Genomic DNA, 17,494 nt, shown 5'->3' with positions numbered 1-17,494 from the left:
GTAGGATACTTTGCATGCACTATCTCATGAATACTCCAACACCCCTATGAGGTAGATTGTATATAGGATACTGTATCTGCATTTGACAGATGAGGAGTGGTGGCAAAGAGGTTAAGTAACTTGCCCAAGGTCACATAACTCTGGGACATGAACTTCTATCATGGGGAGACAGATAAGTAAATCAACACAAACAATATGGCATGATCAGCACCCTGGAAGACTGCCCATAATTAATGAAGAGGAGGGAAATCTAACTCCAACTAGGTGGATTGATCAGGCAACTCTGGAAGAGGAGATAACACATGAGCAAAGTACTTGAAGGTTAAAGAGGAATTTATAAAGCGACAAAGCGAGGGAAGAATAATCCATAGAGAAAGAGGCTTCATACAAGGAGGTTTAGATACAAGAGAAATGCCTGAAATTCACAGTGACTGTGGCATAGCACGTGGGTAGTAAATTGCTAAAAAAAAAAAAACAACTGGGTAAAGAGATAGGAAATTGCACAATAAAGATGGGACCTGCGAGCCAAATTAAGAGGAACGAACCCTATCCTGAAGGCTGTGGTGAACCACTAACGAATGATTTAAAGCAAGAATGTGACACGATCAGGGTGTTATTTTTTTAAAATCAATCAAATAGAATTTTTTTAAGTTTTTAAAAAATCAACTAAATAGAGTTTTAGTGGAAGTACTGGAGTGGGACAAGAGTGAAGTCAGGCTCATTGGTTAGCAGGAAGTTTCTTTAGTCTAGGAAATAAGTAATGGGGATTTCCATAAGACAGTGGCAATAGAAATAGACAGAATGAGAGGGATTTAAAAAGCTAAGGAGGTTCACACAAGAACCTGAACGTGGATGGTTATAGAAGCAACTAAGATGTCCTTCAGTGGGCGAATGGATAAACAAACTGTGCTACATCCAGTCAACGGAATATTATTTAGCACTATCAAGAAATGAGCTACCGAGCCATAAAAAGATATGGAGGAACCTTAAGTACATATTACTAAGGGAAAGAAGCCAATCTGAAAAGGCTACATACTGTATGACACCAACTATATGACATTCTGGAAAAGACGAAACTATGGAGACAGTAAAAAGATCAGTGGTTGCCAGGGTTTGGGAGCGGAGAGGAAGGGATGAATCGGCAGAGGGCAGAGTAGTTTTAAGGCGGTGAGACTATTCTGTATGATACTATACTGGTGGATACATGTCCACCAATTATATATTTGTCCAAACCCACAGGATAGATGGACAACATCAAGAGTGAACCCTAATGTTAACTACTGACTCTGGGTGATAATGATGTGTCAGTGCAGGTTTATCAATTGTAACAAATGCACCACTCTGGTAGGGGATATTGATAATGAGGAAGGTGAAGCATATGTTGGGGCAGGGGATATATAGACAATCTCTATTATCTTCCTCTCAATTTTGTTGTGAACCTAAAACTGCTCTAAAAAATATGTATTTTTTAAAAAGTTAGAGGGTAGCGTTGAAAGATCTTGGTGACAGTGTATGTGAGGTGCAAGGAGATGGGAGATTTTAGGATCACTCCTGGGTTTCTGGCTTGGGTTCACAGTCAGAAAGTTCATGTGCCTGTGGGACACCCAAGAGGAAATGCTGACTGGCAGTGCCCTAGAGACGATAAAACACCCAATCCTTGGGTACAACAAGAACAGGGCACATCAGGGAGACAAGAAAGAAAAAGGACAAGGTTGGAAACCTAGTCTGAAACCAGGAGACAGGGATCCAGCTTGGGTTTTAGAGAAAGAAATTGTTTTGTGGGCCAGAAATGTAACTTAGATTGTACAGCAAAGTATTAATTAGCGTTAGACAACAGGCAGGGAGCATAGTTGAGCTACTGCAGGAACGTTCAGGAAGAATAATCAGACCTGAATGATGTCAGTGAAAACTAAGAGAAAGAGAAGGCATATTTGAGAGCTACTTAAGAAGCTAAACCAATTAACCGTAGCGGCACTCATGAAAACACGGAGCAGTATAAGATTAGGCCAAGGTTCCTGGTTTGCATTACTATAGGAAGGATGGTTCCTTAACAAAGATGGGGAGGAGAAGCAGGTGTGTGAGATTGGGCAAAGATGAATTTGAGGTATGTGTGGGATGCCAAGTGGAAATGTTGGCTGAACAAACAGGTTGGAGCTCAGAAAAGGGGACGGTGATAAGCAATCTTTCTCACATAGATGAAAGAGAATGATGTGAGCAGAAGAGAAAGGTATCAGCTTGGAGCCACCAGGCCCGGAGGGATATTCAAGGAGCTGATGGAAGAAGAGGTGTAAAGGAACAGAAAAGCAGTAGGAGGAGAACTAGGAAAGAGTCTGGAGTAAAGAGGTGTAGGAAAGAGTGGAGCTACCACTGTCGATACGCTGTGGAGTGCTCACATTAAGACACCATCGAAGGCCCGCTGCATTTGACAATTAGGAAACTTTGGTGACTTTTGTTGGAACAGCTTTTGAGGAGTAATGAAGGCAGAGACTGAGCTCAACAGGACTGAAGAATGATAGAAGGTAAGGAAGTGTAGACATGATCACAGTGTAGCAGTGAATGGAAGGAGAGGGTTGTGGTAATGAGAAACAAATAAAAGTTTCTCCCACATTATTGATCCTATTTTAAAAATGAAAGGAAGGCGCCAGTGGAGAAGGAGACATTGAAACCACAGGAAACACAGAAGTACCTGATAGATAGGAACAGAAAGGCAGTGTAACCTTAGAGAAGACGGCAGACACTTAACTATGGGTAGAAATATTTGCAGGTGAAGAGTGGGTAGGAGGATGAATATCTCAAATGAAACAGATTTTCTTCTAATGCTCCTAATTTCCAAGTATTAATAATGGAATTAAGTGAGATTGATATTTGTTTGATTTGCTTATTCATTCTGAACTCCAGCACTAATAAAACACTGGAAACATTTTATTTTTGAGAAAAATATGCAGAAAGTGATTTTAAAATTGCCCAGCTAGCAATAGTTAGCTATTAGAAAAATCCTTCAAGACAATCTTTCTTTTCTTGAAAAACTCACAAACAAGGAAGACATCATCAACTCTAGATCTTCCACATAACTGATTAAAATGCCAAAATGACTTCCCTGGCCAGTCAGCAGCCTTTGTGCTGTCACTTACTGACATCCTTTGGTGTGGACTTAGGGAATAAAAGCCAACATAATAGCATATGAAAAAATTAGTTGGGATCCTAAAGTGGCTACCAAAAGATCTTATGATACACTGCAGAGCCAAATATTAATGATATTTGGCAAATATGATATTCTAGGTTACCCATGCTGGATAGCAAATACTGTTGATTAGAACAAATAATTAGCAGTTGGCTATGATTTAGTAAGGCTGATACATTTCCACTCCTTCTGATCATTTTCACGGATTAAAAAAAATCCAGGGCTGGCCGGGTTAAGTTTAGCATGCTCCACTTCGGCAAACCAGGTTTGGTTCCCAGGTATGGACCTACACCACTTGGTGGTGGCCATGCTGTGGCTGTGACCCACATACAAAATAGAGGAAATTAGCACAGATGTCAGCTCAGAGCAAATCTTCTTCAAGCCAAAAAAAAAAAAAAATCCAAAAGATTAGACCATTTGTAATATATTTTCCAAACCTTGTACTTTAACATTCTCCAAATACAAGAGTATCAGCCCCAAGTGAACTATGAAATAGCACATGGTTAGTGTACTGGATTAGGAGCATATTAAATATATATGTTGGTATAATCATTTGTCTTATCTAATGTGGAAAAAAATAGCTCAGTGTTGGAGAAAAATGAGCATGAATTATAACTTCTCAACCTTGAGGATAAATTATTCTATTCAGAATACCCACTATATATTATGTAGTTAGGAGCTACTGCTAATTTAATAATTAAAATTACAAAAATACATTGTTTGGAAGAGATAACCTCCTAAAAGTCATTGTAGTATTACTTAGTCGAAAAGTGATAATCTGTTATAATACTGTAAAATATGCAAGATCTTCAGTGCCAAATGCAATCCCCATAGAGAGTATTTTCAATTTAAAAAAATTGTATTCAGTGGGTAGAACTAAAGGAAGACTAACATTAACATATTTTCTTCCCATAATATAAAATTTCAATATTTAAAAAGCAGGAAAAAATTACTGCACGGACGCACCATTTATTCCCTCAATACATACTGCTGTGGACTGAACTGTGTCCTTCCAAAATTCGTATGTTGACGCTCTAAGCTTCAGTGTGATGGTATTTGGAGATGGGGCCTTTGGGAGGTAATTAGGTTCAGATGAGGTCATGAGGGTGGGGCCCTCATGATTAGTGTTCTTATAAGAAGAGACACAAGAAAGCTTGCTTTCTCTCTCTGTGCCATGTGAGAAAACAGCAAGAAGGTGGCCGTGTGCAAGCCAGGAAGACAGCTCTCACAAGAATGTGACCACGCTGGCACCTGGATCTCAGACTTCCAGCCTCCAGACTGTGCGAGATAAATGTCTGTTGTTTAAATCACCCAGTCTGTGGGATTTTACCGCAGCCCGAGTTGACTAATGCACATACTGAACTCATGAGATGTGAAGGGAGGGTAAGTTATAAACAGCTGTAAGGCACGACCTCTGCCTTCCAGAGCCCCACAGCATAACTGGGGCGGGTGAGGCGTCTTCCACCCACCAGAACCCACGAGGAAACTGATGCAAAAGCAGCATGCAGGTGCTTTCAGCTTCTGTGAAGCTATTTCAAGGATCCTGTGCTTCTCAAAGTTGAAAGTGGAAAAGTATTTTCTTAGCAAAAGAACAGTAAAATCACCATTTATGCAAAAAAAAAAAAAAAATACCCAGAATTCTTCCTAATACTCTCATGAGAGAATAACATTCTTTAAACCTTTGTACCTTCACTGAAGAGAGAAAATGACGAATTCTCATGGTAGCCCATTTAGTGTAAAACTAAACGAAGACATGGGATGAGTAATAAGCATCAGTCACAGAGGAGGGAGATTTAGGGCAGGCAGACGCTTCCTCCCTCCCGCTCCCTGTACGTTGTCGCCTTCTGAATGATTAATACTAAGAATTTGGGCTTTGCTTTACTAGATGCTCCAAATGTGCATGCTGTAAACAGAACAACGCCTTCAATCTGGGGAAATGATCTTTTATGCCTGTAAAAGTAGAAAACAAAACAAATGAAAAAAAAAGGAAACAACCTCCTCTCTCTGTTTTCCTCTCAGTGATAAAATGCTCCACTGATGTCCCTCTCTCTCACATCACAGCAACGTCTCCTCTTTCAGGTCACGTCTTCCACATAAAAGTGCTAAACTAATGCCGCTTAATGACAAATTAATGTCCATGAATAAAAAATACACCTCTAATAGCATAGAGTAATTTGCCATTACAATATCATCATTGGACATGCCCCTGGTTTAATACGATGTATTTAATTCATAACCTAATGAGTGATATATAAAAAGAGGGAGATGAACCCTGCAATTACATTTATGTGAGTCTGTCACCTTATTTGTAAAACCTTAGAGTCATTTACATTCAAATTAGAACAAATGAGTGATTTCACAAAGTGCAGTGATAAATGACCATAGCAGCCCAAGACAAAACTGTATTTCCTGTGAACACATTAACAGTTTCCTATTATTTGTTAAAAATTACAATGCATATTGCCCAGTGTGGTGTGAATAATGACTTTTTTACTGATTAGGTCAGAAGACTAATATGTAGCAAAATAAATAATTTTTCTTTTCATTTTTTTTGATTTTTGCTTTAAATTAACTACTGAATTCTGGTGGATTCACACTGCCACCTGCTGCCTCAGAACAGATACTAAGAGTTTCTTCCTGTCAAAAGGGGTTTTTTCACCACCTTGGTGGTCTTATCTGGGAAGTCTACACGACGGTTCTTTCTTATCAATATATTTAAACTACAAATGGTAATAAAGGCTGATTCTTGGCAAACAAAAAGAACACTTGATAATCAAACAATAGGATATATTATTTGCTACTTGGGGGGAGGTGGTACAAAATAGACAAACTTTTTTTTTTTTACAGCTAACTACAAAAAAAGACATTTTTAGCAAAGCATGTGTCTCCTAACGCATCACTTTCAGGCAATAGAACACAAAGTCCAGCGGCCAGTACCCCTGATCTTATGATACTGTGCATCAGCAGGGGAGAGAGGGAGGGTGCGTGTGTGAGGGGGCGGGGGGTGAGATGCTTGCCCGACTCCTGCCCCTTGGTATAATCTGAAGGGGCTGAAAGGCTCTGCCTGCCACTGAGAATCCCCACCACCCAGTCTTCTCCTCGACTGGCAAGTCCCAACATGAAAGGGCAGCCTTAGGTCCAGAACACAGCAGGCTAGGAGAGGCATTAGGAATGGAGACGAGGCTCCGGGGTAACAGGCCTGGTCTTGGAGACGAGGCTAAGAGGCTAAGGAGTTTTGTAGGTGAAACGATGCACCTGAATGGTTATTAGGGGAGCTAGTGGAGGTTTCCAAACCAGATCAACATCCTAGTTTTGAATTTAAGTTTCTCCATCTGTAAAAAGGAAACAACACTCAGCTGCCTTAGGGGTTACTTAGTAGAGGGGAAATGGGAACCTCTGTGCAAAACACTCAGTACCGAGAGCCCTCGGTAAGTGTTGGTTCCCTTCCCTGGGAAAGATAATGATGGCTTTGGGGACTCTGATTTGGCATGAATAGAGGCTAGAAACAAGCAGAGCCCTTAGGAGGAGATTATGAGCTCATTATAACCTACAGCCAGCATCGGTGAGAGCCTAAAGAAAGGCAAGAACATTAGCAATGGAGAAAAGAGTCAGGTCTGAGAGAGATTTGCGAGGTAGCATCAACTCAAGGCAGTAACCAATTGGATGTGGTGGTGAGGCAGGAATCTACGACTAGGTCCAAATTTCTAGATAGCTAGTGGATCAATGGCACCATCAACAGACAAAAAGGCACATTTTCTCATACTAGGTTCGAACCGTCTGTGTAATATTTAGGTGGAGATGTTCAACAGCTAATCAAAGAAAAAAAGGCTAGGAAAAAATCAGACTTTGAGAAAAACTGGATTCAAAAGTTTGCAATGTTGACCTGAGGGACTCAGTAAACCAGTGGACACATCAGAACCACTACATCCACAGCCCATCACTCCCAGATGGTCTGCAGAGTTTCCTGTAACAGATTTAAAATGGGAGCTGGCCCCGTGGCCAAGTGGATAAGTTCCCACGCTCTGCTTCGGGGGCCCAGGGTTTTGCTGGCTCGGATCCCGGGCGCGGACATGGCATAGCTCATGAGGCCTTGCTGAGGCGGTGTCCCACACAGAAGAACTAGGAAGACCTACGACTGGCCTATACAAGTATGCACTGGGGGGGCTTCGGGGAGAAGGAGAAGAGCAACCAAAAAAAGAAGATTGGCAGCAGATGTTAGCTCACGGGCCAATCTTTACAAAAAACAAGATTTAAAATAGTGAATGTATGGAAACATGTATACTCTGAAAAGCAAGATAATTCATACATTTTACTGGACCCATTTTAAAGACAATAATTGCTCTTTAATGAATGAGTGCATTTTTCTGATGAAATGTTTAGAAACAGCACACTGGACGGGAGAGGAGCAGAAGGAGGAAAAGGGAAAGAAGCATTCACATTTTATTTGGGACTGAATCTCAGACAGCAGACAGTCTAACATGTCATGCTTATTAATAATATACTAACACGACAGGCTACATAGGACAGAGTCCTACGGAACTTCACTGCAAAGCAGGTGAGAAAGGATGCAAACTTGAGGAGTTGTTTATAAATCCCTTATCTTGGGATGATGGGCCATTGCTTAGCCCCTCACACTGCCCCCCCATCAATCAGCATCATTTTCACTACTAGTCTCTCCATTTATTCCAAAAACATGCACTGAGAACCTGTGTGTTCTCAATGGGAGACCCTGTGAGAGGGCTGGGGACTAAAAATGAGTAAGGTGAAGGCCTCACACCCTAGGAGGCTGATTCAATGGCTGTCATCACTGACACAGAGGGCCATTGTTCCCACCATGTGCGGTTCCCACCCTCAGCAGCCTGCCGGAGGAAAAACATGAGAAAAGAGCCCTCACAGTGGCCTCAAGGTGTCTCTTCCCTTGGCTGGCGGCAGCAGCAGCACATGCAGAAGAACTTCAGGCCAAGGCCATAGCTGATGACTAGAGGTTCAGGGAGGCGTGGGTGGGTGGGGCTCAGGGAGAGTCAACCAAGGGGATCTCCTTGGACATGCTTTTTTATGTTTTATTTATTCATTCGTTTATTTATTTATTTAGAGGAAGATTAGCCCTAAGCTAACATCTGCCACCAATCCTCCTCTTTTTGCTGAGGAAGACAGGCCCTGAGCTAAGCTCTGTGCCCATCTTCCTCTATTTTATATGTGGGATGCCTGCCACAGCATGGCTTGATAAGCAGTGTGTAGGTCTGTGCCCAGGATCTGAACCGGCAGACTCTGGGCCACGGAAGTGGAACGCACGAACTTAACCACTGCACCACCAGGCCAGCCCCTCCTTGGACATGCTTTTTAATAAGTACTGGAGGACAATAGGAGACATTAGAGCAGAGGTCTACCCTTCACACCTCAGTAAGAAAACCAAAGAAATAATAGTAATTTTAAAACAACAAAACAATACCAGGCATCTTAGTGATGAGAATGGCTTCACAAACTCCTAATTGGACAAAGTACTAAACAAGGATGGAGAATATATTCGGCTTGATTGATGGGGTACCATTTCTAAGTACATTTTAAGCACTGAAAATTTTTCATTAAAAAAATTTTTCTATACCCAATAAAAATGGTCCCATATAAAATTAAAAGTCAGTTGAGCAGTAATACCAAAAAAACAGCAAATAGGTATAGTTATAAGACTGTGTCAAAATATAAAAGCATACTGGCCCAGTCTGCCAATTTTATAATCCTAAAAGAGAGGCAGGGTATATATTTTTAAAAGGTGAATGAAGGTTTCTATATATACATGGTTTTGGTTCTTTTATAGCCAAAGTTTTCTTTCCACATGTTGGACATCTTGCAACAATCACAGATAGAAAGGATAAGTAAAATTACAAGAGAGAATAAAATGAAAACACTGGTGAAAAGAAAGTGAAAATTTCAACCACTGTTTAAGCTGCCTAATAAAAATTTACTGTCCACAAAATACATCTGTATGCAAGCTCCATGAAAAATCATGGACAACAAGGGTTTTAAATTCCAAAGTGCACAAGTCACTTGGTATCAACAAATTGATCTAATGGGGTGGGGGAAAATACACATAAACTTCCAATGTGCATCTGGAATTCTCATTTATAGAAAATTATAAGTATACACACACACTTGTACATACAAACTATTTTAATATGCATCATGATAATAAGCACTATAAGCAAACTTTTGTCAACATACATCATTGATGATTACCTGCCATGGAAAAAGTGAATCAGGTGACGATGCTGAAAGCTCAGGTTGCAATATTTGATGTAGAAATGTCAAATAAAAGTAATTTCAATTTCACAAGTCAAACACACACCTTTGAAGTCTCGTAACCTTTCTATGTTATTCCCATTTGCCACTTGCAGAAAGGGATTAAAAACAGCTCTTCCATATCACACAACAATATTGAGGGGAAAAGAAAGGAAAATAAGATAAAAATAGTTAAACATTTACTGTTAGATTAAAGGTGCTGAGATAATGATAAAACTTTCATATCCTGTATTTGACTTGCTCCTTAGGTGAACATGGCTGACATTCCTCACACTACCTCCCCGGGAAGCACTGGTTCCTATTTCCCAAGGTTGCTGGGAGGATGAAATAAGACGACATAGGAGTAAGGGCTTTGGAAACTACCTAATGAGGAACAGAAGTCAATGACAAAGGCCATATTTAGAATTAGAGAAAATGATTAGGAAGGAAATAAAGCAATTGGGCAGGAAAACAAATAGGACTTTTCTACTCACTAATATCATGTCAGACACACAAGGATAGTAGAATTAAATTGTGTGGACTTATTTTTTAAAATTTATGTTCACTGTTGTTGTAATGCTGTAATAAACACAAGTAAATCATACCAGTGGAGGAAATGGGAGAATTCCAATATAAGGAATTAGTACTCAACTCTCTGTAAAATACAAGATCCTCATAGCCATACTGTCTGCCTAAGATGCCCCATAGCTTCCCACCCAGTCAATGAGTTGTCATCAAGAAGACAAAATGGTCTTTGGAATCAGAAAGGTCTACCGCTCATTAGCTATGTCACCTCAGGCAAGCTAGGTACATTTCAAAACTCTGATTTTTGGCCAATAAAAATGTGTAAAGTTGTTATGAGGACTGAACGTGAAACATCAGTGAACGCACAGGAGGTGCTCCGTGGATGGGAGTTTTCCTCTCTCCCCCTCACAGAGCCATTAAGCCTAACCACCCCAGTAAATTAGGGGAAGAATGCACAGATCACTCATCACTTTTCCAGCATTTACTACCTGGGAAGTTCATGTGGTAATTAATAATATATGACTTTGTGATATATTAGCTACTGTCACTGAAATCTTAAGTTGACTATCCAACTTTTCATGCATTTGTGGTTATTTCTGCAAGAGGACAGCATTGCTTCAAACCAAGACCATTCCCAGCGTCATCACCCCGGGCCCCAGCAGTAAACGCTGTGCATGGTTGCTGAGATACTCTGCTGCCCAAGGGTAGTGGGCACCTGGGGTGGGCAAGGAGGGTGGGGGACATAAGATATGACACGAGAACTGCAGCTGCCCTCCTAGGAGCCTCTCAGCTTGTGTCCTAGAGAAATTCTACCACCACAGGCCACATCCCCCACTTCCATTTTACCTGACACTGGGTTCCAGTTGGTGGAGTACAGCTTATGACTGCAAGGGGAAGGACCATGAAAGGCGCATATTGGCAGGATGCAAGCTCACATACCTGGATGAGATAGTGGGAACATAAATTGAGAAGCTCCAACAGCTGTAGGTGACTGCCGGCTGCTAACACATCCTGGATCACGCCTGGCTCCAACAAAATCTGTATTGTTTTTTAATAAAAAGAAAACTATCAGTTACTTAAAAATTAATACTTGCTTAATATGCAAATGTACTATATTTAAACTGCTGCTTAGCATACTATATCTGAATTAATAGTGTTCCTTATTATGGAAGTCAGTTCTTTTTTCTATTCTGATTAATGAGCTTTGGCCCTCACTCTAACAGCTGAGTTCTCATTTCTGATACTCATTTCCTGTGTGCAAGGCTCTGCACTTAACCACTTATTTTTGTAGCAGGATATGAACATTTGCAAATGACAATATAATTGTCTTAAAACTCAGTTTGTGATGGATGTAATCTTATAAAGTACAAAAGAACCGAATTTCAGCTTTTTAAGGTATATTTCAGAATTTTGTTTTTTAGTTGATCACAGAAACAGTGTGTTTAACAGGTATTTTAGGGAAAGGGGGCTTATGTTTCTCTTTGCAATATGACCAGAGGTGGATATTTCCATTTTATTTCTAAGTCCTACAACAGTAAATTCCAACCATAAACTCTCATTTTTCTCCTTCTCAATCTCAGATTCTCTAATCCTTTCTATCTCAAATATGAGATGTAGAAATAGCATTTTCAGAACACAGAGACATCACAGAGAAGTAAAACTTCCTAAATATACTGGTGATATCAATTCTTCATTTTTTTTCTGTTTAAGTCCAACTTTGTACCTACTGTTGCCAGCTCTTGAGCTGCTGAACAGGGCTGGAGAAAAACACACAACAATGTTGACTAAATTCACTTTATATGCATGACTTTCAGGCACAAGGAGGCCTTTAGGGCTGCTCCTGCTGTCCTAACCCATTTCCTGAGCCCAGTGGTTCCCAAAGTCTACTCTCTGGACCAGCAGCAGCAAGAGCAGCATCACCTGGGAACTTGTAAAAATTGCAAATTCTTGGGCACCCGCCCAGACCTAACTGAATCAGAAACTTTCAGGGTGAGGCCCAGCAACCAGCGTTTTAACAAGGCCCCCTGGGAGTTCTGATGCACAGGGAGGTATGAGAAACACTGATGTGGTCAATGCACTCTTCCACTCTACTATTTCTCACATGCCCCTTTCTCCTTAAGTCTGTCCCTCCACCTCTCTCTCCTTACTCCAACTTCATGATCTCCCAAAGGCTTCCACCACCCAATCGACCAACCCACCTACCCACATCTGTATCAGCACACTTTGCTTTCCTGAACACTCCACTTGTTCGCTAAATCCCAAACCCCTCTGCCTGCAATTGTCCCCTCTTGTTTGTACATCATTATCTCTTCTCTTTCTACTGGATGATAATTCCCATCAGCATACAAATATGCCATTATAGCTCTTATCTCAAGAAATAAAAACAGCTCCTTTGAACCCACAGCTCCTTCCATACTCTCCTTCCTGAACAAGTTCCTCGTGGAAGTTGTCTATATAAAACGCCACTATTTGCTCTACTCTGTTCTCTCTTGAATCCAACCCTGTGGAGTGTTGTTGCCACTGTTCCTCTAAATGTACTCTCATCAAAGTCTCCAGTGATCTCCAAATCCAGGAGCCATTTCTCAATACTTAAGCTTACTGGAGCCAGCAGCAGTGAGCAAAGTTGATCGCTCTCCTGGAATGATTTCTTCCCTTGCCTCTGGAACAACATTCCCTCTCTCGGTTTCTTCTAACCACTAACCACCCCCTCTCCATCTCCTTTCCACCCTGCAAGCTTTGAAGATGCCAGGAGCTCAGTCCCCAGACTCTTCTTTCCTCTCTCTGCTCACTCCGTAGATGATCTTATATAATCCCATGGCTTTAAAACCAACTATACACTGACATTCAAATTTGTTTCTTCAGACTCAACCTCACCCCTGAACTCCAGACCCACATCCAACTGCCTATTCAGCATTGCCAGTTGGATGTCTAATAGGCAGCTCAAACGGAATGTACCCCAAACTGACCTCTTGATCCTCTCCGCCAACCACCAAACCTGCTCCTCTCAATCCTACCATCTCAGCAAACAGCAACTCTCAGTTATTTAGGATGCTAAAACCCCAGAGTCATTCTTGACTCCTCTTGTTTTCCTCATACCTCACATTCAATCCATCAGCCACTCCTGTTGGCTCTAGCGTCAAAATAGTTTCAGAATCCAATCACCACTCACTACGTCCATCATTATCACTCCAGTCCAATCCACTGTCTTGCTAGACTTACTACAATAGCCTCCTAACTAGCTGAACTGCTCTCTCCTTTGCCCTCTTGCACTGTTTTCCATAATATCAACCAAATTGGTCCTTTAAAAACATCAACAAAATTACGTCACTCCTTTATTCAGAACTCTCCAGTGAATTTCCATCTCATGGAAAATAAAATGTGAAGTCTTTGATACAACGTAAAAGGTTCTTTGAATTCACTGAGCACCTTAGTGTTTACAACTAGCTGCTTTCTCGGCCTGGATCACTCTTCCTCAAGACATCAGCGTGGCTCACTCCGCATGTCCTCAGACCTCTGTTCAGATACCATCTTAGCTGGGAGGCCTTCTCTGACGATCCTATGCAAAACAGTACCCCACTCCTCATCACCCCTCATTCCCTATCTCCTTACTTTGCTTTATTCTTCTTCATAGCACTTACCACCTCTCCACATATTACATATTTATTTGTCTATCTGATTATTTCCTATTTCTCTACTCACTAGGATATAAGATCCAGGAGAATAGGGACTTGGTCTACTTTGTATCCCCAGCACTTAGAACAATGCTCAACACACCGCTGTCACTCAATATTGATGAATTTATTTTGTAATAAATTATTGATGAATTAGTTTATCTCTAGATAATATTTTAAAATTCAGAATTAATTTTATTAATTAATCTAACATAAGAGGAAAAAGGAGAAAGGACTATAAATTCTATTTCTGAACTAATGAAGAAGTAAAATGTTAAGCACATTTAGCAAAATACCAATGCTCATTTTATTCTGCAAATTCTTTACAGCTCCTTTTCCATCTAGTCAGAAGGAGAAAGCTGAATTTCTCCAACTCCTCAAGGAGTGAGGCTTTGACTGACATTCAGGAAATTATTGTGGCTCCCATCACAGGAGCAAGGATGTAGTCTATTCTTGCAGAAGAGGCATGGCCTAAGGCGCAGAGTGGGGAATAGATGGATTAGAAAGGTTAGTCTCAGCCTTTAAATCCTGTCAGTTGTGCTCATTTCACACAACTGGCATTCATGATAACCTCTAAGGCTTGGTAATGCCAAACACAAAGACAGATATCACAGAGAGACAAGATGAATATTCCATAGCTTGTGTAACACGTCCAGCAGGCTCGCTTCGCGAAACCTTCATGTGAGAAACCCAGACTGGGATTGTTTTTGTCTTTGTTTCTTGTTTTTTGTTCTGTAGTTTTTTTCTTCTCTCATTATAACATAAGTTTTTCTAAAAGATGCTTTAGCACATAAAATCCGTAAGTGCTTTCAAAGGGCGCATTTTGGAGAAAAAAACAATCCTACCAGGAAAGCTGGGTCTCACAGAAGCAGAACCAGCGTTTACAAGCCCCACTTGCACTAGAGTCTTTTAAATTCAGCTCTGTTGATCTTTGGTGACTGGTTGTTCTAAAATATTTTCCAGAGAATTTGTGTTTGGGAGGAATACAAACAAAGGTTCACCCTCTTTGTAACTTACAGCATGGCGAATTTGTCTATTACCTCCCAGAAGAACTAGCCAAAGAATAGTCCTCTGCAGAAGGAAGGGATCTCAAACACACCCATTGACGGAGGACAACCAAGGCAGCTAAATTTAAGAGCTGCAAAGTATGTGTTGGTTACATCCAGGCCTTTCAGAAACTTCCACCCATCAACATCTATAGTCCAGCACTCAGAGCAGGAGAGATGGGAGGAAGAGTCACTCGAGGACCACCTACAGGAAGGGAGGACATGGGGCCAAAAACTCAAGAAAGAGAAGTATGGGGCCTAAGGTAAGATTCCGCACAGGGCATGATGAAAGGGGCCATCTCTGTCAGTGCCCAGACCTCATCTGGGTAGGCTCTGGGAGGCGGGTGCTAGGCCTGATGCAGTTCAGAGCACAGAGTGGTGCAGTGGGAGCTCATGAGAGTGGCTTGACACATGAGCGTTCAGAGCACAGAGTGGTGCAGTGGGAGCTCATGAGAGTGGCTTGACACATCCAGTCACTCATCAACTGGAGGAGCTTAATTCAGATGGAGGCATAAACAGTGGACAAAGCAAAACATCTTCATAACACAAGAGATCAAGAAATGCAGGATGCATAACGCCAAGTGTTCCAGAATGCAGAGGGGAAGATGAAAACCATTAAAGCCGCCAAACAGGGCTGGGCTCACCTGCTTGGGTGGAGGCAGACCTGGGGCTTCTTCAGATTGGACAAAGAGGTTTTGATGCAACCTTAGGTAAAGCACAAGTGCCTGTTGTTCACAGGTCATCTGAATGGAATATTCTCTTCTGGCCACCCACCCGCACCTGACCTCCAGGTGGCAGGATACTGGTGGCTGCACTTGAAAGGGGAGAGTTGGATAGTGCTACCTGGGGAGGTGACGATCTCATTATGGAACCGCTCCTGCAGCTTGTGGAAGGCTAGGTCATGTGAACTGGGGAGAGGTCCCCAGCTGATCCCTACCCCAAATGCTGAGACCCTGCACTCACTTTAATTAACTGGAGATAAGAACTGGCCAGTGGCTTTGGTCAGGGTGACACTGGGTGGTATGACAAAGTAATAGAGGTAAAAGCCACAACTGCAGGAGAAAGTGGTGGTCTCAAAGGTACAAGTGAGAATTATTACATGAGGATTTAGTCATGAAGTGGTCCAGTTGCCCGGCTGGATGGAGGCACTCTTGAATACTCAGTCCAAATGTGTCCTCTGGTCACCAATCCAAGCAGGGCCGGTAGCAGATAGTTGAATTTGCATGATCTCTAATGAAGGCCTTCCAAACTGGAATAAGACTGGGGCTCCTGGTCTCAGAAATATCCTCATGCAGGGACATGGGGCCAAAAACTCAAGAAAGAGAAGTATGGGGCCTAAGGTAAGATTCCGCACAGGGCATGATGAAAGGGGCCATCTCTGTCAGTGCCCAGACCTCATCTGGGTAGGCTCTGGGAGGCGGGTGCTAGGCCTGATGCCGTACACACACCCCATGGCACCCCTGCCTTTCCTTCTTCAGCTCCTCCTCCTACATCACCAAGCATCCACTCTCTCGATTCTGTCTTCTTCTTTTTCTTCTCTTTATTTTCACTCTGACTTTTACCTTGCTTCTTGGATTAGCTGCTGGTAGGGACTGTCTTTAATAGGCACGGCAAGTCTCAATGTGACCTTCTTTTATGCCCTATGAATGGGTGAGTTGGCATCTTCAGAAAATTTTGTATCTCAGTTCTTTCAAGCTATCTTCCTCACTTCTTGCTCCAAGAGAATTTAATTACTTACTTCTGGGTCTGTGGATACAGTAGCCTGAAGGAGTTGAATACATTAAGGCCAGACACCAAAGGTCCTTACTAAACCTACAACTGTGCACACAGGAACCAAGCACTTTTGCAAGCACTCTGAAAATTCAAATTAGATGTGACCCAATACTATTTATAAGGACAAATGAGTACATTCCCACTCCCTTTATACTTTGTTTCTTTAGGATTTTTTTCTGTATAATATAGTAAAATGGCAAATTATCACAATTTTGAACTTATAAATCATCAAATGAATTGGGTACAATAGCATAAATAACTTTTAAATGATCAGATAGTCAAGATACCAAAAACCCTTTGCATAAAGTTCTTCAACAGACTTCTTATAGACAGAATATGAACCATATGAGAAATTGTCATCAATTTAGTTTGTTTCAAAATCACTAAGGATTTTTTCTCCACAAGGTGGCGCCCATGCAAAAGGATTTTCTAAATTACTCATGTACTGCACTTTTATAACTGACACCTCAAGTATATTTTTAAGAAAGAACAAAATAATTCAAGTAAGGATAATGAAACATATGAATTCTACCTTCTGATGTCTCTATCGTTTTGGGAAATGTTCACAAATACTTCTGTTGAAGTGCACAATCTGAGCAATACTGACTAGAATTCAGTACCTCTCCATAAATGAGGTCCCGATTTATGAATGTAGCACAATCTTTTTGTCCTTGTATCCTGAAACTCTCATGAGGTGGCCCCAACCTACTTTTTAAAACTCATTTCCAATTCTGCAACCGTTGGTCCCTTTGCTAAAGCCAGGAGCCCACTGTTCTCCACACTCAGGTGATACTCTTTTCTCCCTCTTGAATGCTCTCCTCTTAACTTCAACCTCCATATGTCAAAACTCTACCCATTCTTCAAGATCCAACTCGAAGTCCACTTCCTATGAAAGGGTTTTTTCAAGATCTTCCCTCACCCCAACTTCCAGCTGGAATTAATTTCCTGGGACTCCAAACTCCTACAAATGTCTAGTGAACCACGCCTGTGGGCTCTAGGTCACACTGCCTGACTTCAGATCCTGG

At 41.4% G+C, this 17,494-nt stretch overlaps 1 protein-coding gene across 6 annotated transcripts in view; it reads right to left on the bottom strand.

Annotated features, from left to right (window-relative positions):
* Window positions 1-17,494, bottom strand: part of KLHL32 (kelch like family member 32) — a 190,164-nt gene that overhangs the window by 67,525 nt on the left and 105,145 nt on the right. For all 6 annotated transcript variants that reach the window (XR_006519164.2, XM_014843234.3, XM_044757145.2 and 3 more), the window contains exon 5: window positions 10,919-11,017. Coding sequence is in view for 5 of the 6 variants with exons in the window: in XM_014843234.3 (XP_014698720.1) it covers window positions 10,919-11,017 (99 nt within the window). In the remaining variant the exon portion in view is untranslated. The remainder of the gene's footprint in view (window positions 1-10,918; window positions 11,018-17,494) is intronic.

This window comes from Equus asinus, chromosome 24, assembly GCF_041296235.1.
Source record: "Equus asinus isolate D_3611 breed Donkey chromosome 24, EquAss-T2T_v2, whole genome shotgun sequence".
NCBI lineage: Eukaryota > Metazoa > Chordata > Mammalia > Perissodactyla > Equidae > Equus > Equus asinus.
This window is presented reverse-complemented; position numbering and strand designations above follow the sequence as displayed.